Source organism: Sus scrofa, chromosome 14, assembly GCF_000003025.6.
Source record: "Sus scrofa isolate TJ Tabasco breed Duroc chromosome 14, Sscrofa11.1, whole genome shotgun sequence".
Lineage (NCBI taxonomy): Eukaryota > Metazoa > Chordata > Mammalia > Artiodactyla > Suidae > Sus > Sus scrofa.
The window spans coordinates 45091983-45106805 of NC_010456.5; the positions used below are offsets into that span (position 1 = coordinate 45091983).

At 52.8% G+C, this 14823-nt stretch overlaps 1 protein-coding gene across 1 annotated transcript in view; it reads right to left on the reverse strand.

Annotated features, from left to right (window-relative positions):
- The window catches only part of MN1 (MN1 proto-oncogene, transcriptional regulator), a 48817-nt gene continuing 35671 nt past the window's right edge, over positions 1678–14823 (reverse strand). Inside the window, 2 exon segments of the mRNA XM_021072488.1 lie at positions 1678–4660; positions 4663–4683. Coding sequence (XP_020928147.1) covers positions 4503–4660; positions 4663–4683 — 179 coding nt within the window. The 3' untranslated portion in view covers positions 1678–4502.

Sequence of the window (14823 nt, forward strand, 5' to 3'; positions counted from 1 at the left end):
CAAGGGGGCTCAGGGCATTGACCTGCCTTCAGTCAAACATCTGTGTAAAAATTACTTTTCTTTTTAGGGCTGCACCCACGGCATATGAAAGTTCCCAGGCTAGGGGTTGAATCAGAGCTGTAGCTGCTGGCTTACACCACAGCCACAGCAACGCAGGATCTGTCTGCAACCTACACCACAACTCAAGGCAACGCCAGATCTTTAACCCACTGAGCAAGGCCAGGGATAAAACCCACATCCTTATGAATACTAGTCGGATTCATTTCTGCTGTGCCACAGCAGGAACTCAAAAATCTGTATGTAATTTATAGTCAGCTTTTCTTATATGTGGTTCCACATCCATGGAGTCAACCAATTCGGATCATGCACTACTGTCGGATTTACTATTGAAAAAAAAATCTGTATATAAGTGGACCCATGCACTTCAACCCATCTTCTTCAAAGATCAGCTGTATAAAGAAAACTTTAAAAACCAAAGGGAAGAAATACAACAAAATTTCTGCCAAATTAGGATCCATTATATGCTGAGATGAATAGGGTGAACTCCTATTCGTCCTTCAAAATTCTACATGGGCATGACCTGCTGGAGGAAGCCTTCGCTAAGTCTCCTGCATCGGGTTCATGGATCTCACAGAGTGACATTCATCCCATTACCACCATGAGTTATCGGGCACATTCCCCTCACTATCACCTGTCAATTTGCTTGTTTATCTCCCCCTCCACCCCCCCCCACATTTCCCTCTTTGTAGACTGAGGTTCTGCAATGATCTCAAGTCTGAGGCTGCAGGTGCCAGAATGAAGCTGCTGCTGAAAGTGTGGCCCATGGGACCGCCAGAGCTTTTATGGGGGCTGTGAGCTTGTGCTCATAATAACCTTCAAGCTGGATGTGATTTGCTCCATTTTAGACCATAAAATAGAGATGGGTTAAACCACTTGCCCATGGCCCTCTGCTGAAAACTGAAGCAGCAGCATCAGCCCCAGGACAGCCCACCTCCAAAACCCCATCAGCTGTGCTGTGAGCCGATCATGATCATGACAAGATGCTAACAATTAATGCATGTGGAGCCTCCCACGTATCCACACAAATCATCTCTTGTCACGACCCCACGATACTCATCTTGTAGATGAGGAAACGGAGGAGCTGAGGACCTACGTAACTTTCAAGAGGTAACAAAGCTTACTGGGATCTGAAGAGAAATGCCGGAGAACAACCATCACCCAGCACAGACACCTGGATGGCCTCCCCCTGATCCCCTCCCTCCCTCCTGCACCAGTGGTTCTCAGCCCCAGGGTTCTCACCCCACACAGGATTTGGGGCAATGTTTGGAGACTTTGGGGGTTGTCCCAAGGGATCGGGGAAGGAGAAGAGGCACCACTAGCATATAGTGGGGAGAGGCCAGGGATGCTGCTAAACTTCCTGCTATGCACAGGACAGCCACCCTCCCCCACCACAAAGAATTATCCATCCCAAGGGTCAACAGTGTGGAGTAGAGACGCTGAGGTAACCCAAGTCAGAACAGCATCAATGCACACGAACATGCGCAGGTGTGCACATGCGCACACACACACACTACATCATCCAGACCCACACTCCCATCCCCTATGGAAATTGAAAAGACCCATGAAAAAAACGGAGGGATTGGGGGGAAAAAATAAAGCAAGCCCTGCCCACAAATGTACCACAGTCACCATTAACGTCATATTTATTGTTATTTAGCTGCTCAGGAAAACATATACAGGTATATACAATATGCATGAATACAGAAGACTGCACTTTACATATTTTTTTAAAAAAGAAAGAAAAAATAACACTCAATTTCATGAGCTATTGTCACAGTCTTCCAACCAAGCATTTCAGAAATGAATTTCTTTTAAGAGTCAAAAAAGATTACAGGATTGCCTAACACACAGCAGAGTTAAGTTTTCATATTTTACATGTGCAATAACGTTTTTCATAGTCTTTCCCGAAGAGTTTGTTATGAAGTACCGATTACCAGTGTTTGGAGTCTCGTGGGTTGCGTGTGTTTTTAATTTGCTTTTATTCTTCCCATTAAACCAAATGTAATGAAATAACATCCCTTTGCTTAAGGCTATTTTTAAAGCTGTTCCATTCTGGGGTCGTGGGGAGCAAGAATGTTTTAAACTTCAGGGGTGTCGAAGGTTGCTCGGACCATGAGCTGATGGACCCAACACAGGGAAAGTCAAAGACAGAAGATGCTGTGCTCCCCAGCCTTAAGCAATTAAGGAGAAATCATTCCTGTTTAAGAAAGAGAAGGATGACACTTTCAAAACAGCTGTACATTGTGGAATCAGAGGGGTCGTGGAGGTGTGCACAGACTCCGGCTGGCTCTCCTGCAGCGCATGGCAGGCGGGACAGTCCCTCCCCTTTTCTCTCCTTTGGTGGTGGAACATGGGGCTGAGTCAGCTCCCACCTTCTTCCCACTGGTCAGTGCATACCACCTGCTTCAGCCTGCCCTCTGTGGGGACCAGGATCACCCCCTGGTCAGACTTCCCTGGGCCAGAACCTTGGACCATCCAGGCTCAGACCCGAGCCAAAAGGGCCGGCCGAAGGAAAGACGAGGCGGGGCGGGGAACAGAAAGAGCAACACTTTTCTGGACGCTCTTCTCCCTTTGCTGAAAAGTTCTTTGAAATAAACAATGTGGGTGTTGTATGGTAAGCCCAAAGCCTTCAGGTCACTTGCTAAAAAAAGCCGGGTCTGCAAACTCTGGGGACGTGGGGCGGGGAGAGGATGGAGGGGGCGCAAGGCTCAAAATGGAGCATTTAGTTAAGATGTTCCTTAACAGAGACTGAAAGAAAATAGAAGCGTTACCAATTTGGTGAAGTGCTATCAGTCGCTTCTTGTCCGGTCCCACCCCGCAGATCTGAGTGCCCCCTGCCATGAGTCATAAAAGCCCTTTGTAGTCATCAGTGGCACCCAAAGATGTCCACCCCTGCCAGCGCTGGGCCTCCGCTGACCGTCACCCTGGGCGGGCCAAGTAACAGCCCCTAGCTGAGTCCAGGAGCCCTGCTCTCTGCTGCTCTGCTGCTCCTGCCACTCCCTCACCTCTACTCAGAGGAGAAGTTATGCCTTCGTGAGTCGCTTGGATACGGCTCTGGTTTTGGAACAGGGTGAGATTAAATCAAAGGGGGGCAGATTATGGGGTTTCAAAAAGAAGGCTCAAGAATCCAATTCACTAGATCCAATCCCTTTTTCCCTCCTCTAGCTCTCAGGAGTCTGCAAACCCCTGCAAAGAATACCCCCAGGCTCAGAGAAGGGGGGCTTGGCAGGCAGAGCCTGGGTGCGTCTTCGTTCACCGAGCACCTCAAAAAGCACTAAGGAAACCCTGGTCCCTCCTAAGGATGGAGGGCTGCCCAGATGGGAGGCAGCAAAGTAAATGGGGAGGGGAGGCAGAACAGGAGAAGTCAGGGAGGTAACCCAGCCCCACTCCTTCCCCCGATGCCTGCTGAGAACAGATGTCGGATTGATGCTTCGACTCCAGCACCTGGGAGACCCAGCCGGCTGGGAGCCTGCAGGTCCCCAGGGACTCTGCAATCTAGACAAGCACCCTCCCCACACGGACCCAGGCTGCGCGGCACAGCGTGAAAACTCAGAGCCTGGGCGTTTGTGCAGAGAGGCCCAGAAAAGGAGAGAAAATACCACTGTCGAACCTTCCGCCTCCTTCCCACAGAGCGAGCTGGACACGTCATCACCTCCACTGAAGTGAGAGGCAGCTTCCAGCAGAACAGAGCTGAGGGCTGAGCGTGTGTTTGCAGGAACGAAAATATATATCTCTATTTTTTCAGGGAACAGACAAAACAAAATCCCAGGCAGAGTACCTAAGGGGGGCATTAATTGTTTGGCTCCTGCCTGACTGATGACAGTTGGGTGTCAATATATAATATTGTGATGACAATTTGACTCTCACCCGGCAATATTTCAGAACTACTATTCTCCAGGATTTCCATTTTAATAAGCAGTGAACAAAGCAAAAAGCAAAAAAAACCAAAACAAAACAAAAAAAACAGGCGGTGGGGAGGAAGGTGGGGACCAAGACTAAAAGGGAATAAAAAAGGAAAGGAACTCTTGTCTTATTATGAAATAACAATACTTGGACATACAGCAGCACAAAAATAAAACAAGGAAAGAGGTCATCTAAAAAACGTATGCCAAGATTACAGAAAAAAAAATGGGAATCACCTAGCAGGAAAAAGGCTTCAGCAAAAGTTTGCTAACTGCAGAAGGGTTAACACTGGTAACATACCGTGGCTGACGAGTTTCATTTTTAAAAAAATTTTTTGAGGTTTTTTTTTTCTTTTCCCTTTAAATTAACCCTTTCCGGTCCATATGCCACTAAGCAGGTACCAACCTAGAAAAAAATCATCCACTCAGCAATAGTGGCCTTTTCGGATTAACAGGAGAGGTGGGGTAGGATCAGGTGGAGGGGGAAAGAAGAGGCAGGGGAGGGAAGGGCCTGGTGGGGAGGGGGTGTATCTTGTTAGTTCAAGTCAGGGCGGCCACGAAAGTCCCAAATCTGTTGGAAATGTCGGAGTGCAGGGACCGCCAGGTGGGCACGGAGGCACGGGCCTTGGCATCCCCCACGTCGTCTGTGCAGTGGACAGACAGGCACTGCAAGTGGCTGCCGGGCTGGGTTGCCGAGGCTTGTTCGCGGGGAGGTCGTGGGCTGCAGAAAAAGAAGGCAGAGAGAACTGTTAGCTGCATGCTGACTCTGTGGGAGGCCCTCATAGGGGGGTAGAGTGGAGAGGCAGAAGAAGAGAGGTGGTGCTCAGGCCTTCTTTTCACACCTAAAGATGGTCTAAGGTGATCTAAAGATGTTTGCTTCAAATCCTCTAGCTATTGCCTCTGACTTGGGTTGTGAGATCTCAGCCAAGGGAAGAATTCCTGCTGGATCTGTTTCTCCAACCCCCTTGGGATATAGGAAAGTTAGGCAGGATAAACTCAGGATATGCCCTTCTCTGATGGACTAGAGTTCCCAAAAGATTAACTGGATCTGGAATAAGTTGGGAAGGCTTCCTGGAGGAGAGGTCTCCAAACTGGGCATTGAAGGATGTGCAGGAGTTCATCAGATGCAATGAAAGGGGGAGAGGAGGATTGTCTAGGTCTAGAATACAGCCCATTCTCTTGTCATGCTCCAGACAGATGTTTGCTAAGGGCCTATTCTATGCTAGAACTTCCTTATCCAGTGCCAAACTGCTCAGAATGGTAGAGACGAACAGTGTGGACTCCCCAACCATACCAGTGGTCTTTGCTGCTGCCATGAAGGGACTTTAGGTGATGGGGTGAGGAAGCCTATTCCTCTCTGACATCCTTAATGAAAATCCCCTCAATTTCCTCCTCACTCAGTCACACAGCACCAGAAAACATCACAGACCATAGTAATGTTTAATTAGACACATTTGAGGGGAAGGCAATTTGACAACCATTCACACATTAGTATGAATTAGATTAGAAGAGACCAGGAATTTGGAGTTCTGAGGCAGGCAAGGAAAGGAGGCAGTCATTTCAGAGGACTGCTAACTTATTGCTGCCCAGTGACCAAGGGTTCTGTTCTGAAGCCTATTAAAGGTTGATGATTATTCTCATTATTCCTTTGTCAGAGCCTGACTCCCAGAGAGGCGAGTGACCTGCCCAAGGTCACAGAGCCAGGATGGGGCAGAGTTGGGTTTGAAGATGGGCTAAAGGTCAACTTCTGACTCAGCAGAGGTGAGAAAAGCTAGAATGGGGGGTGGGGGCCCAGCTCCAGCCAAGGGAGCACACCCAGATACTGAACTCCACAACCGGCCCGCCCTCCTCAGCACACTGTGCAGGCCCAGCTAGGGCTCCATGCCAGGCAGGAGCCACCCCACCCATCCCGCCCTCTGGGATGGGGGTAGGCCTCCCCCGGGAGTTAAGCCATGCCTGCAGAGAAAATCCTCTCTGAGGGATGGGCCCAGGCAGCTGAGGCCAGGTCATGACTTAACTGGGTTTGGGGCCTCCACCCTGGAGCCCCAGTGACACCGGCTTTGGGACCTGCATTCTTGGGAGGAGCTGGAGCTGGGACGGAAGATGCCCTCCTTTGCTGCTTCCATCCTTCATTCAATTAATGTGCCTTCACTGAGTCCCTACTGTGTGCTGGACGTGGTGCTAAGGCTGCAGATTCCAGCAGGAAACAAGACACTGTCTTCCTCCTCCTCTTGCATCTGATGATGAGGCCAGGCGACAGTGTCGCAGCACAGTCACTCTGGAGTCACAGACTGGAGCTTGAATCCCAGCCCCTTCCACTCCCATGCTGTGTGGTTGGTGGGGTTGACACTTTCCCTCTCTGAGATTCAGTTCTACTCATTGGTAAAATGGGAGATGCCATCTCCCTCAAGGCCTTGTAATGTTCTGGCAAACAGAGAGATCCCCAGACAGGGCTGCTGGGACTGTCATTAGTCTCTGGGGTAGGGGAGGGGAGGCAAGAGGGGGGGGGTCCTTGCCACCATTTAGCAGCCTCCAAGCCTTGTCCTCTCCTGGAGACTGACCAGCCTGTCATGTTCCTGCCCATGAAGCTGGAATCTTTGCCCATTTCCTGGAGGGGGAAGCTGAGGTTCCAAGCCTGAGGTTTCAAAGTTGGTTAGTAGTGGTGGAGCTGGGATGCTGGGACCCCAGGAAGCCAGAGAGATTAGATTCAGGGTCCCCTCATCCACAGCGACCCTGGATCCTAGCAATGCTGATGCACAGCCCTCAAGCCTCTGCTCTTGAGCCCACGCTTGCCTTGCTCCCAGCGACATCCTGCAGCCTGACACCCCAAATAGAATTTTGCTCTGAGCGCTGCAAGATCTGGATTGGGGGGAAGAGGAGCATCTGCCAGAGCGAAAGAAAGAGACATTCTGAAAGGGGTTCCTTACTTCACCTTACATTATCTGAAGGAGCTGACACAGCAATGCTTGTGCCCATTTAACAGGTAGAAAACCAAAGTTTCTTGCCAAAGTTTGCACAAAGAAAGACAAGACCCAGACATAAGCTCCTGATACCTGGCCCCCTTGCTCTGTAGCTAAAGAACTAAGAAGGTGGAGAAAAGTCGGCATGTCCAGAGCTTTGTGCTGGAACAGAGGAGGACCAGAACTCTTATGGGAGCTGGGTTTGCTCAGAGTGTTCCAAATGGCCAGATTTCCTGAAGATGCTCTCCTCCTGAGTTGCAGACAATTCAATCAAATATCGTGCACCAGAACCAGAGACAGCTGCTCTTCGTACTTGGGGTAGATTTAATGAGGGCGTGACAGGCACACAGCTGAACACTTCCGTGTATTATCTAATTCCATCCCCCAGCAAGCCTAGCAGCCAGGCAACCCTTCTCCCCACTTTAGAAGGTGCACTGGGGCTCAGAGAGGGTGAGGGGCTTGCCTGACATCAGAGAGCACAGGCACAGGATTCCCCAGCCCCTGTCTGGGACGAGCAAGTCTGGTAGCCATGAGGAATGTTTTTAAGAGAGAATATTACTCTTCAGTTCTTGACAACCCAAGCATGACCAAACTCATCCTCCCGCCGGATTCATTCCAGCTGGGGGACCCAACACGCCCTAGGACCGCGGCTCCCCTGGGCTGCAGAGTGGCTGCCGATAAATCAGTCCCACGGAAGCCACCTCAAGTCAGGGCCTGCCCCGGCTCGGGAGAGGCCCTCCATTCCGGCTCCTGGGGGCAGCAGGCATGCCAGCCCCCACGCCAGGACCCAGAGATAAAACCGCCCCCTCGCCTAGTTCCCAGGGTTGGGGCTGGGGGGACAGGAGTTAGTGCCTGGCACTGACAGACGCTGTAGAACCCCATGGGTGTCCTCCTGTTTTCCACTGTTGGTTGTCGGCCTCCCCCATCAGACTGGCTGTGGCGGGGAGGGGCAGGTTTGGCCTGTTCAGCTCAGCAGGGGCCTGAGTGCTGACTGTGAAGTGACCCTCAGCCCTGTTTGACAGATGGGAAGACTGAGGTCCCATAGAATGTATATATGTATGTGTGACGGGGTCAGGTTGCTGTACAGTAGAAAATTGACAGAACTCTATAAACCAGCTATAATGGAAAAAAATAAAAATAATTTTTTAAAAAAATAAAAAAAAAAAGACTGAGGACCCAAGGGGCAGGGGCCTGCCCAGGGGTCACCCAAGGCCAGATCACCAGCCTTGGGACCAGCCCTCTCCCCTCTCCCTTTAGCCCGGGATTCCCCACAGGTCAGGCTGGCAGCATCCTGGAGCCCCACCTGGGCAGCTGGCACCGCCCTGCAGGGCCTCAGCTTCCCCATCTGTAACGGGGATGGTGATTCCTGGTGGATCTGGCCCAAGGCAGCTGAGGGAGACCATACAACCACATGGCTGAGACTAATGACGCCACGCATGTGGTGGGGTCAGCCCCTGAGGCAGCAGCAACATGGGCTCCAAATGTATAGCCACGAGTTGCCTTACCCCATGTAGGGGCTGAGATGAGGGGTTTCCGCTTCGCAGGACAGATGGAGAGACTGCCCAGCAAAAGGAAGGGGGAGGGGTTTAAAAGGTCACCCCCTATTGGCCAGAATGGAGCACCTGAGTCCCCACGCACAGGGGCAAGCCCCGCGTCCCGTTCTTCCTCTCCCCAAAGGCTCCTCTGCCCTTTCTCCACGTGCGCAAGCCCTGGCTGACCCATCCTGGCCCTCCCCAGCAGCCCCTCCCTGAGTACCACTGATAACACGCTTCTTGCTCATCCACCCGTCAACACAAGACCGCCCCAGATTTTGTCTTCTGCACTTTCTCCATCCACAGAGAGGACAGTAAATGCCACAAAGGGAAGGGGAGAGCCTCAAGCCCAGGGCCAAACAAAGTGACCATGTAACTAATGGATGGATTTCACTGCTCCTGTGGGTTCGACAAAAATCAAACCTACCATTTGCGCAGCACGGGACTTTCGAGCACATCACTTCAGCTCTCAGAACCTCAGTCCTAGGAAATGGGGGAAATAATAGGACTGGCCGTCATGGAGGCAGTTACAAGGATTAAGTGAAATGATCCATGTAAAGTGCTTAGCACGCAGTGCGCTCCCGCCAATGCCAGGAAGACTCCTGCGTGGTTGTTGCCCGGCCTGCAGGGACCCAGCCGGGCTGGGACAGCTGACTGGAGTGCTAACAGGGACGGCTGAGTGACCCTTTGGCTGGCCACCACTGGGGGAAGGGAGAAGGGAAAAGACTGCATTTGTTTACCTGGGGACAGCTCATTGTTAATTTCACTTCTGGAGATGACACTCACAGAAGGGACTGAGTTTTCTTTCTTTCTTAAAGTCACCAAAGCTGGCCTTGTCATCACCATGCTCTGCCCTCAGGATCCCTGGGACTGGGTTCCAGTCTGCGTGCACCACATGCTCTGGCGTCCTGAGCTCTGGATGCAGGCGGCTGCCACCCTCTCAACGACGGCAGCTGAAGTGGGGCTTCAGCGGTACCCACAGCCATGGCTCTGTCTTCAAACCTTCACAAAGAGGACTTCTGTCTGGCCATTTTCTTTCCCTCTGCCCCCCAGAGGGAAAGCCAGAGGCATAGGGGTCAAGGGTGGGCTCCTAATAGCGCCCAGATCAGGGTGAGGTATCAACCTGGGCTGTAAAATGGGAACTTACTTCCCCAGGCTTCTCGGAGGATTAGTGAGATAACACGGGTGAAAACTTTAGCACAGGAGCCCTTAGAAAAGGTTAACTGCTCTTAGGATTATTATTACATACTATTCTTTTACAGCCCAGGACTTTGCAGTCCAAGCTAGCACTGCTGTGTGCCAGCCCTGTGCTGTGGGGCAGTTCCTTGTCTCTGTGGGTGCCAGGGGGCTGCCCTGCCCCCTGCCCACCGAAGCCGGGGCAGGGGGGCGGTGGCTGGGGTGCAATCCCAGGCAGAGCAGGCGAATTAGAATTCCATGCGTATTTTTAACTCAAAGCTTATGTAAGGAACAGTGTGGGCCCCAGAACACAATAGCGAATGACTCTAGCCCGACTCACCCTCGCCCGACGGATTCCGACAAAGGGAAATGTATTTTGGTTTTTCCTTTATTTGGACCTGGCAGTGGGGGGAGACGCTGGTGTCTGTGACAGCTGCCACTCAGCTGGGGGCTGGACCATTGGGTCTCAAAGCCGAGGCAGGCAGGCCTGGAAGACACAGGGCTGAGCCACCTCCTCTGGGCACCTCTGTCCTACAGCCAGGGAGTCCCTTAGCCCCCCACCCCCACCCCCACCCCCGCCAGACACATCCTTGTGGCTCCAGACACTCCTAGCTCCCAGTTCCCATCTCCGAGAAAGGCCAGGCCATAGCACCCCAGGCTAGCTCAGGATAGAGTCCAGCACCACAGAGGGAAGAGCTTGCCTTCAAAATGCACCCACTTCTCTCCTGCCCTGTCACCCCTTCCCCAGACGAGGCCCCCACTCCCGCCTGCCTCAACTACCTTGCTGCTCCCTCTGCTTCCATGCTGGCCCACTTTTCCCTGTGAACTGAGTGAGGAACTCTGAAGCACTGACTAGAGCAATTCCCTCTCCTGCTTCAACCTTCCATGGCTCCCCAGTGCTCCCAAGATAAAGTCCCCAGTTTCCCACAACCTGGCCTCCAGCCTCACCTCTTGGTGCGACAGCGCTACCGTCTCTCCATGAAGCCCCAATCCTTCCCTCCTCCACACCTCTGCTCCTGATGCTTCCTCTGCCTAGAACACCCTTCCCTCCTCACCCCTGTTGACTCCTACCATCTACCTGGCTGTCAGCCTTGTGGTGATGTCTCTCCAACGCCTCTACACAGAGGTGCGTGACCCCCCCACCTCCCGACTGCTAGCAGATGGCACCCCGCCCCCCATCACCATAATAGTAATGATGCTGCCACAGACCACCTAGCTGGCTATGGGAAGCACTGGCCCATCTCACCCTGGCGGGGGTTGGGTGGGCTCCTGAGTTCCAAGCCTTGAGCAACAGGCCACCAAAGACGGAAAACAGGATTGGGGGGCGGGGAGGGGGACTTTGGAGTCAGATGAGCAAGGTCCTTATCTCAGTCCTGGCATTTCTCCCAGCAGGCTGACCTTGGGCAAGTCACTTTCCCTCCCCGGGACTCGGCTTCTCTCTGTGAAACAGGATAAGGTCAGCACCCAGGTCCTTGATCAGTTACATCAAGTTCTTTTGTGCCTGGCACTGGGTGGGTGCTCAGGTAAAGCCCATCCGCAATCGGAGCAGGAGTAAAAAGTCTTGTTCAGTAGTTAGCAAAGTCCAAGGCTTTTTCATGCAACACTAAGGCACATCTCCAAGAACCTGCCACGGGGGCTGTGAGGGAACCAGTCCCAGTGGAACTGGTCCCCACATCCCAACTGGAGTCCTGCAGAGCCTCAAGGAGGACCACGCCTTGGCTGCCTGTCCATGTCCAGGCCCTTGCTCACATCCCATCCTTCAGAGAGGCAGACAGGGTCTGGGAGGCTGACTCTAGTGTCAGGGGCAGGAACAGCAAATCTAAGCCAGATGTCAGGTGGCACGAACACGGTCTACACAGCCACCAAACAGCACGAAGCTGGCAAGCCCAAATCCCCACACTCCGCAGCTTTGGGGTGTTCAGAAACCTGAGTTCAAATCCTACTTCTTCAATCTGAGTCTCAGCTCTGCCCTTCACCAGCTCCATGACCTTGGGCAATCTCAACTTATTGAGCCTCAGTTTCCCCATCTATAGAAGGGGATAACATTCCCTCCAGTAAAGAGCAGAGGAGCCTGGCCTGAATGGAGACCCTGAAGGCAAACCTGTCCATGGCACTCCCCGCAGTCTCTCTGGTCCCTGGCATGCAGTAGGCACCTGATGAGGATTCATGAACTATTTGAATGAATGACTTACATTCCCATCCCAGCTCTTCACTTGCTTGCTGTGTGACCTTGGGCAAATCACTCCCAGTCTCTGGGCCTATCTGGTCCTCACTAAAATGAACTGTGGTGAGTGGATGTACAACCACACCCGCCTGCACTCTTTCTATCCCTTTGGGGCAATCGGATTTAACATTTCATGAAGGCAGGAGGCTGAGGCAGGTGCCCTTCCAAACCAAGGGACACTGAGATATGCTGACCTCAGGCTCCCTCTGGGGCCGGGCCTCTGCCAATCTCATTAGGCCAACCCAACACCCAAGGAGAGAGGGCCCCAACACTGCAGCCCATTTTACAGGGGAGGAAACTCGAGGTTCAGGAAGGGGATGTCACAGACTCACAGTTAACACAGCTGGCCAGTGGCAGAGCCAGGGTCACTCCCAGGTCTGCCCGATGCCAAAGTCACATGAAGAAGTAAAACGTCCCTGCCAAGTGGCAGGTATACCACCGCCTCCTCCCCTCTCCATCTCTCTCCTTCCCACCGGCCTCACATTCTCGCTCAGTCTCTTTCTCCTGCTGCCTCTCTCCCTCCCTCTTCATCTTTTTCTCTCTCCCTCTCCCCCCCACCTCCCTCTTCCCCACTCTCTCTCTCTGGATCAACACTCTCACTTTTGGGGAAATGGCCCTGAAGTGCACAGATGGGACGAGAATGACCCCGGTGACACAGCAGCAAGGGCAAGACCTGAAGCCCCCATTCACTGGTTTCTCCGGGGATGCTGCCAGAGCATTTCCATATCAGCCCCATAGGATGGGGGGCAGCATACGGCACTCATGGGAGCTCCTGATGGGCAGGGAGGGCCCCCCACCAATGATCAAGAGGCCCCACGAGGGTGAGGAAGGGGCCTCGCTCTAGCCGCTGGGGCAGCTCAGTCTGGTGAGAGGTTCAGCCGGGCCCCTGGAAGCCCTCAGAAATTAATTGGAGTTGACTTGGCTGAGGGCAGCTGTCATTTAGATTGAGAGCTGGCTGAGGGCTCCACTGAGGCGAAGCAGCAAGGGCATCTCGGGGACCAGGCTGCTGAGAGCTAGGGGTGGGACCGGGAACTGGGGGCGGGGGGCGCTGAATTCCAGGGACCTTTCCCAGCCCGGGAGGAGGAAACACCAGGGTGGGGTATGAGGCCCAGAGTCCACAGGATGGACAGGGCAGGCCCCTCACCCTCCTGCCTGAGCCCCTCCAACTGGGCTCCTTCTCTTGGCGCCTGAGGCCACGCGGCCAATGACCTGTGACAGATGCAGCCCTGTGCACCCCCCAGGCCACTCCTGGTCTGCTTGCTGCTGAGACTTGACAGGCTGGGGGGGTCTGTGAGCTGAGCCCTCGGCCTGCACCTTCCTTCTGATGGTGCATCAAGGATGCTTATGCAGGGGGAGCTCTGCACGGCAAGATTAAACACCAGGTTTCAGGACTGGCTTTGGGGATATTAATGCCTCCGATCCTCAGTTTTCTCATCCGGGAAATGGGGGAAGAGTGTATTATCCTCATAGGGTCGTTGGGAGGGTCCAGTGACAATGCAAGCAAAGCACTTAGCACACTGTCAGGCATTCCCAAGAAACAGTAGCTGCTGTGAGTATTTCTCATGTGGTTATTGTATTTGCGATTCATTGCAGCCCTGTCTCTGGCACAGGCCTTCCCACTCTCTGTTTTCTCGCTTTCTTACCCACAATTCATCCCCATGACATTGGGCCCAGTGCTGTGTGGCCCTGGGCAGGACACTGTCCCTCTCTGAGTCCTCACCTGTATACTGGAGGCGACCTAACACCAAGGCTGACACCTCACTGAGCTCCCTGCTCTCTGCCTGTCATGTGATAAGCCATTCAACCATTATCTTTATAAAACAAGACAAATTTACCTGTGCATTTCTATAGTTTTAGAACCACATTGCTTTCAGTCCATTGGAAGAAAAACCAGATTCAGGCTAAGTCTGAATTTTAAAAATTAAGTTTCTGAAGCATAGATGCTGTGGATGGAGGTCCTTGCGGGCATCTGCCCTGCTTGCCCATCCGCAGGTCTGAAGGGGCCTTGTGATCTTCCCACGTCAGGATAGCAGGGAGGCAAGTGGCCTGCAAGCTCAGGTAACTTCCCGTAGTGCCTCTGAGTCCCAAGGAAGGGCTCGGTCTTGGGACAGTTGTCACTACTGGGCCATAAGACCCATAATCAGCTGCTTTGACTCCCCAAGTCTCCATTTCCTGACCTAAAAAGTGAGTTTGGTCATTCCTGCCTTGCAGAGACGGAGAGGAAAGGCCTGGTATCCAGGTGGTGCTCAATATCCAGTCACCATAATCATTTCCCTACATCTGAGCCTGGGCAGCCTGGAAGAGGGAAGATGGTGATAACAGTGTGATGATGGGCTAAAGCACTAAAACATCACAAGCAAATACGTGCTCCCAGCTGTGTGCTGGGCACTGGGCTCAGAGAGCTCCCAGCCTGGTGGAGTGATATTCCAGTAAACACATAATGGCAAAAGGGAGATCATTCCTATCGGAGCAAAGTGGGACCCCGGGGACAGGTGGGGGTTGGAAGACTTTGCAGAGGAGAAGACATGCTAGAGGGGCTAGCATAGGATGAGTATAAAGCTTTGCGTCAAGAGAAGGAAGAGGGGGAGTTCCTGTTGTGGCGCAGCAGAAACAAATCCAACTAGGAACCGCGACGTTGGGGGTTCGATCCCCGCCTCGCTCAGTGGGTTAAGGATCCAGCGTTGCCTTGAGCTGTGCTGTAGGTTGCAGACGAGGCTCGGATTTGGTGTTGCTGTGGCTGTGGCATAGGTCAGTGGCTACAGCTCCAATTCAACCCCTAGCCTGGGAACCTTCATAAACCACAGGTGCGGCCCTAAAAAGCAAAAAAAAAAAAGAGAGAGAGAGAGAGAAGCAAGAGGGGGGCCCCCCAAATTCCAATACCACTGTTTCAGAAGAACAAGAGCCCAGCCCAGGGACCCTGACTTACGGCCTGGGGGACTCAGAGGAAGAGAAGGCTGCAAATCTCAATG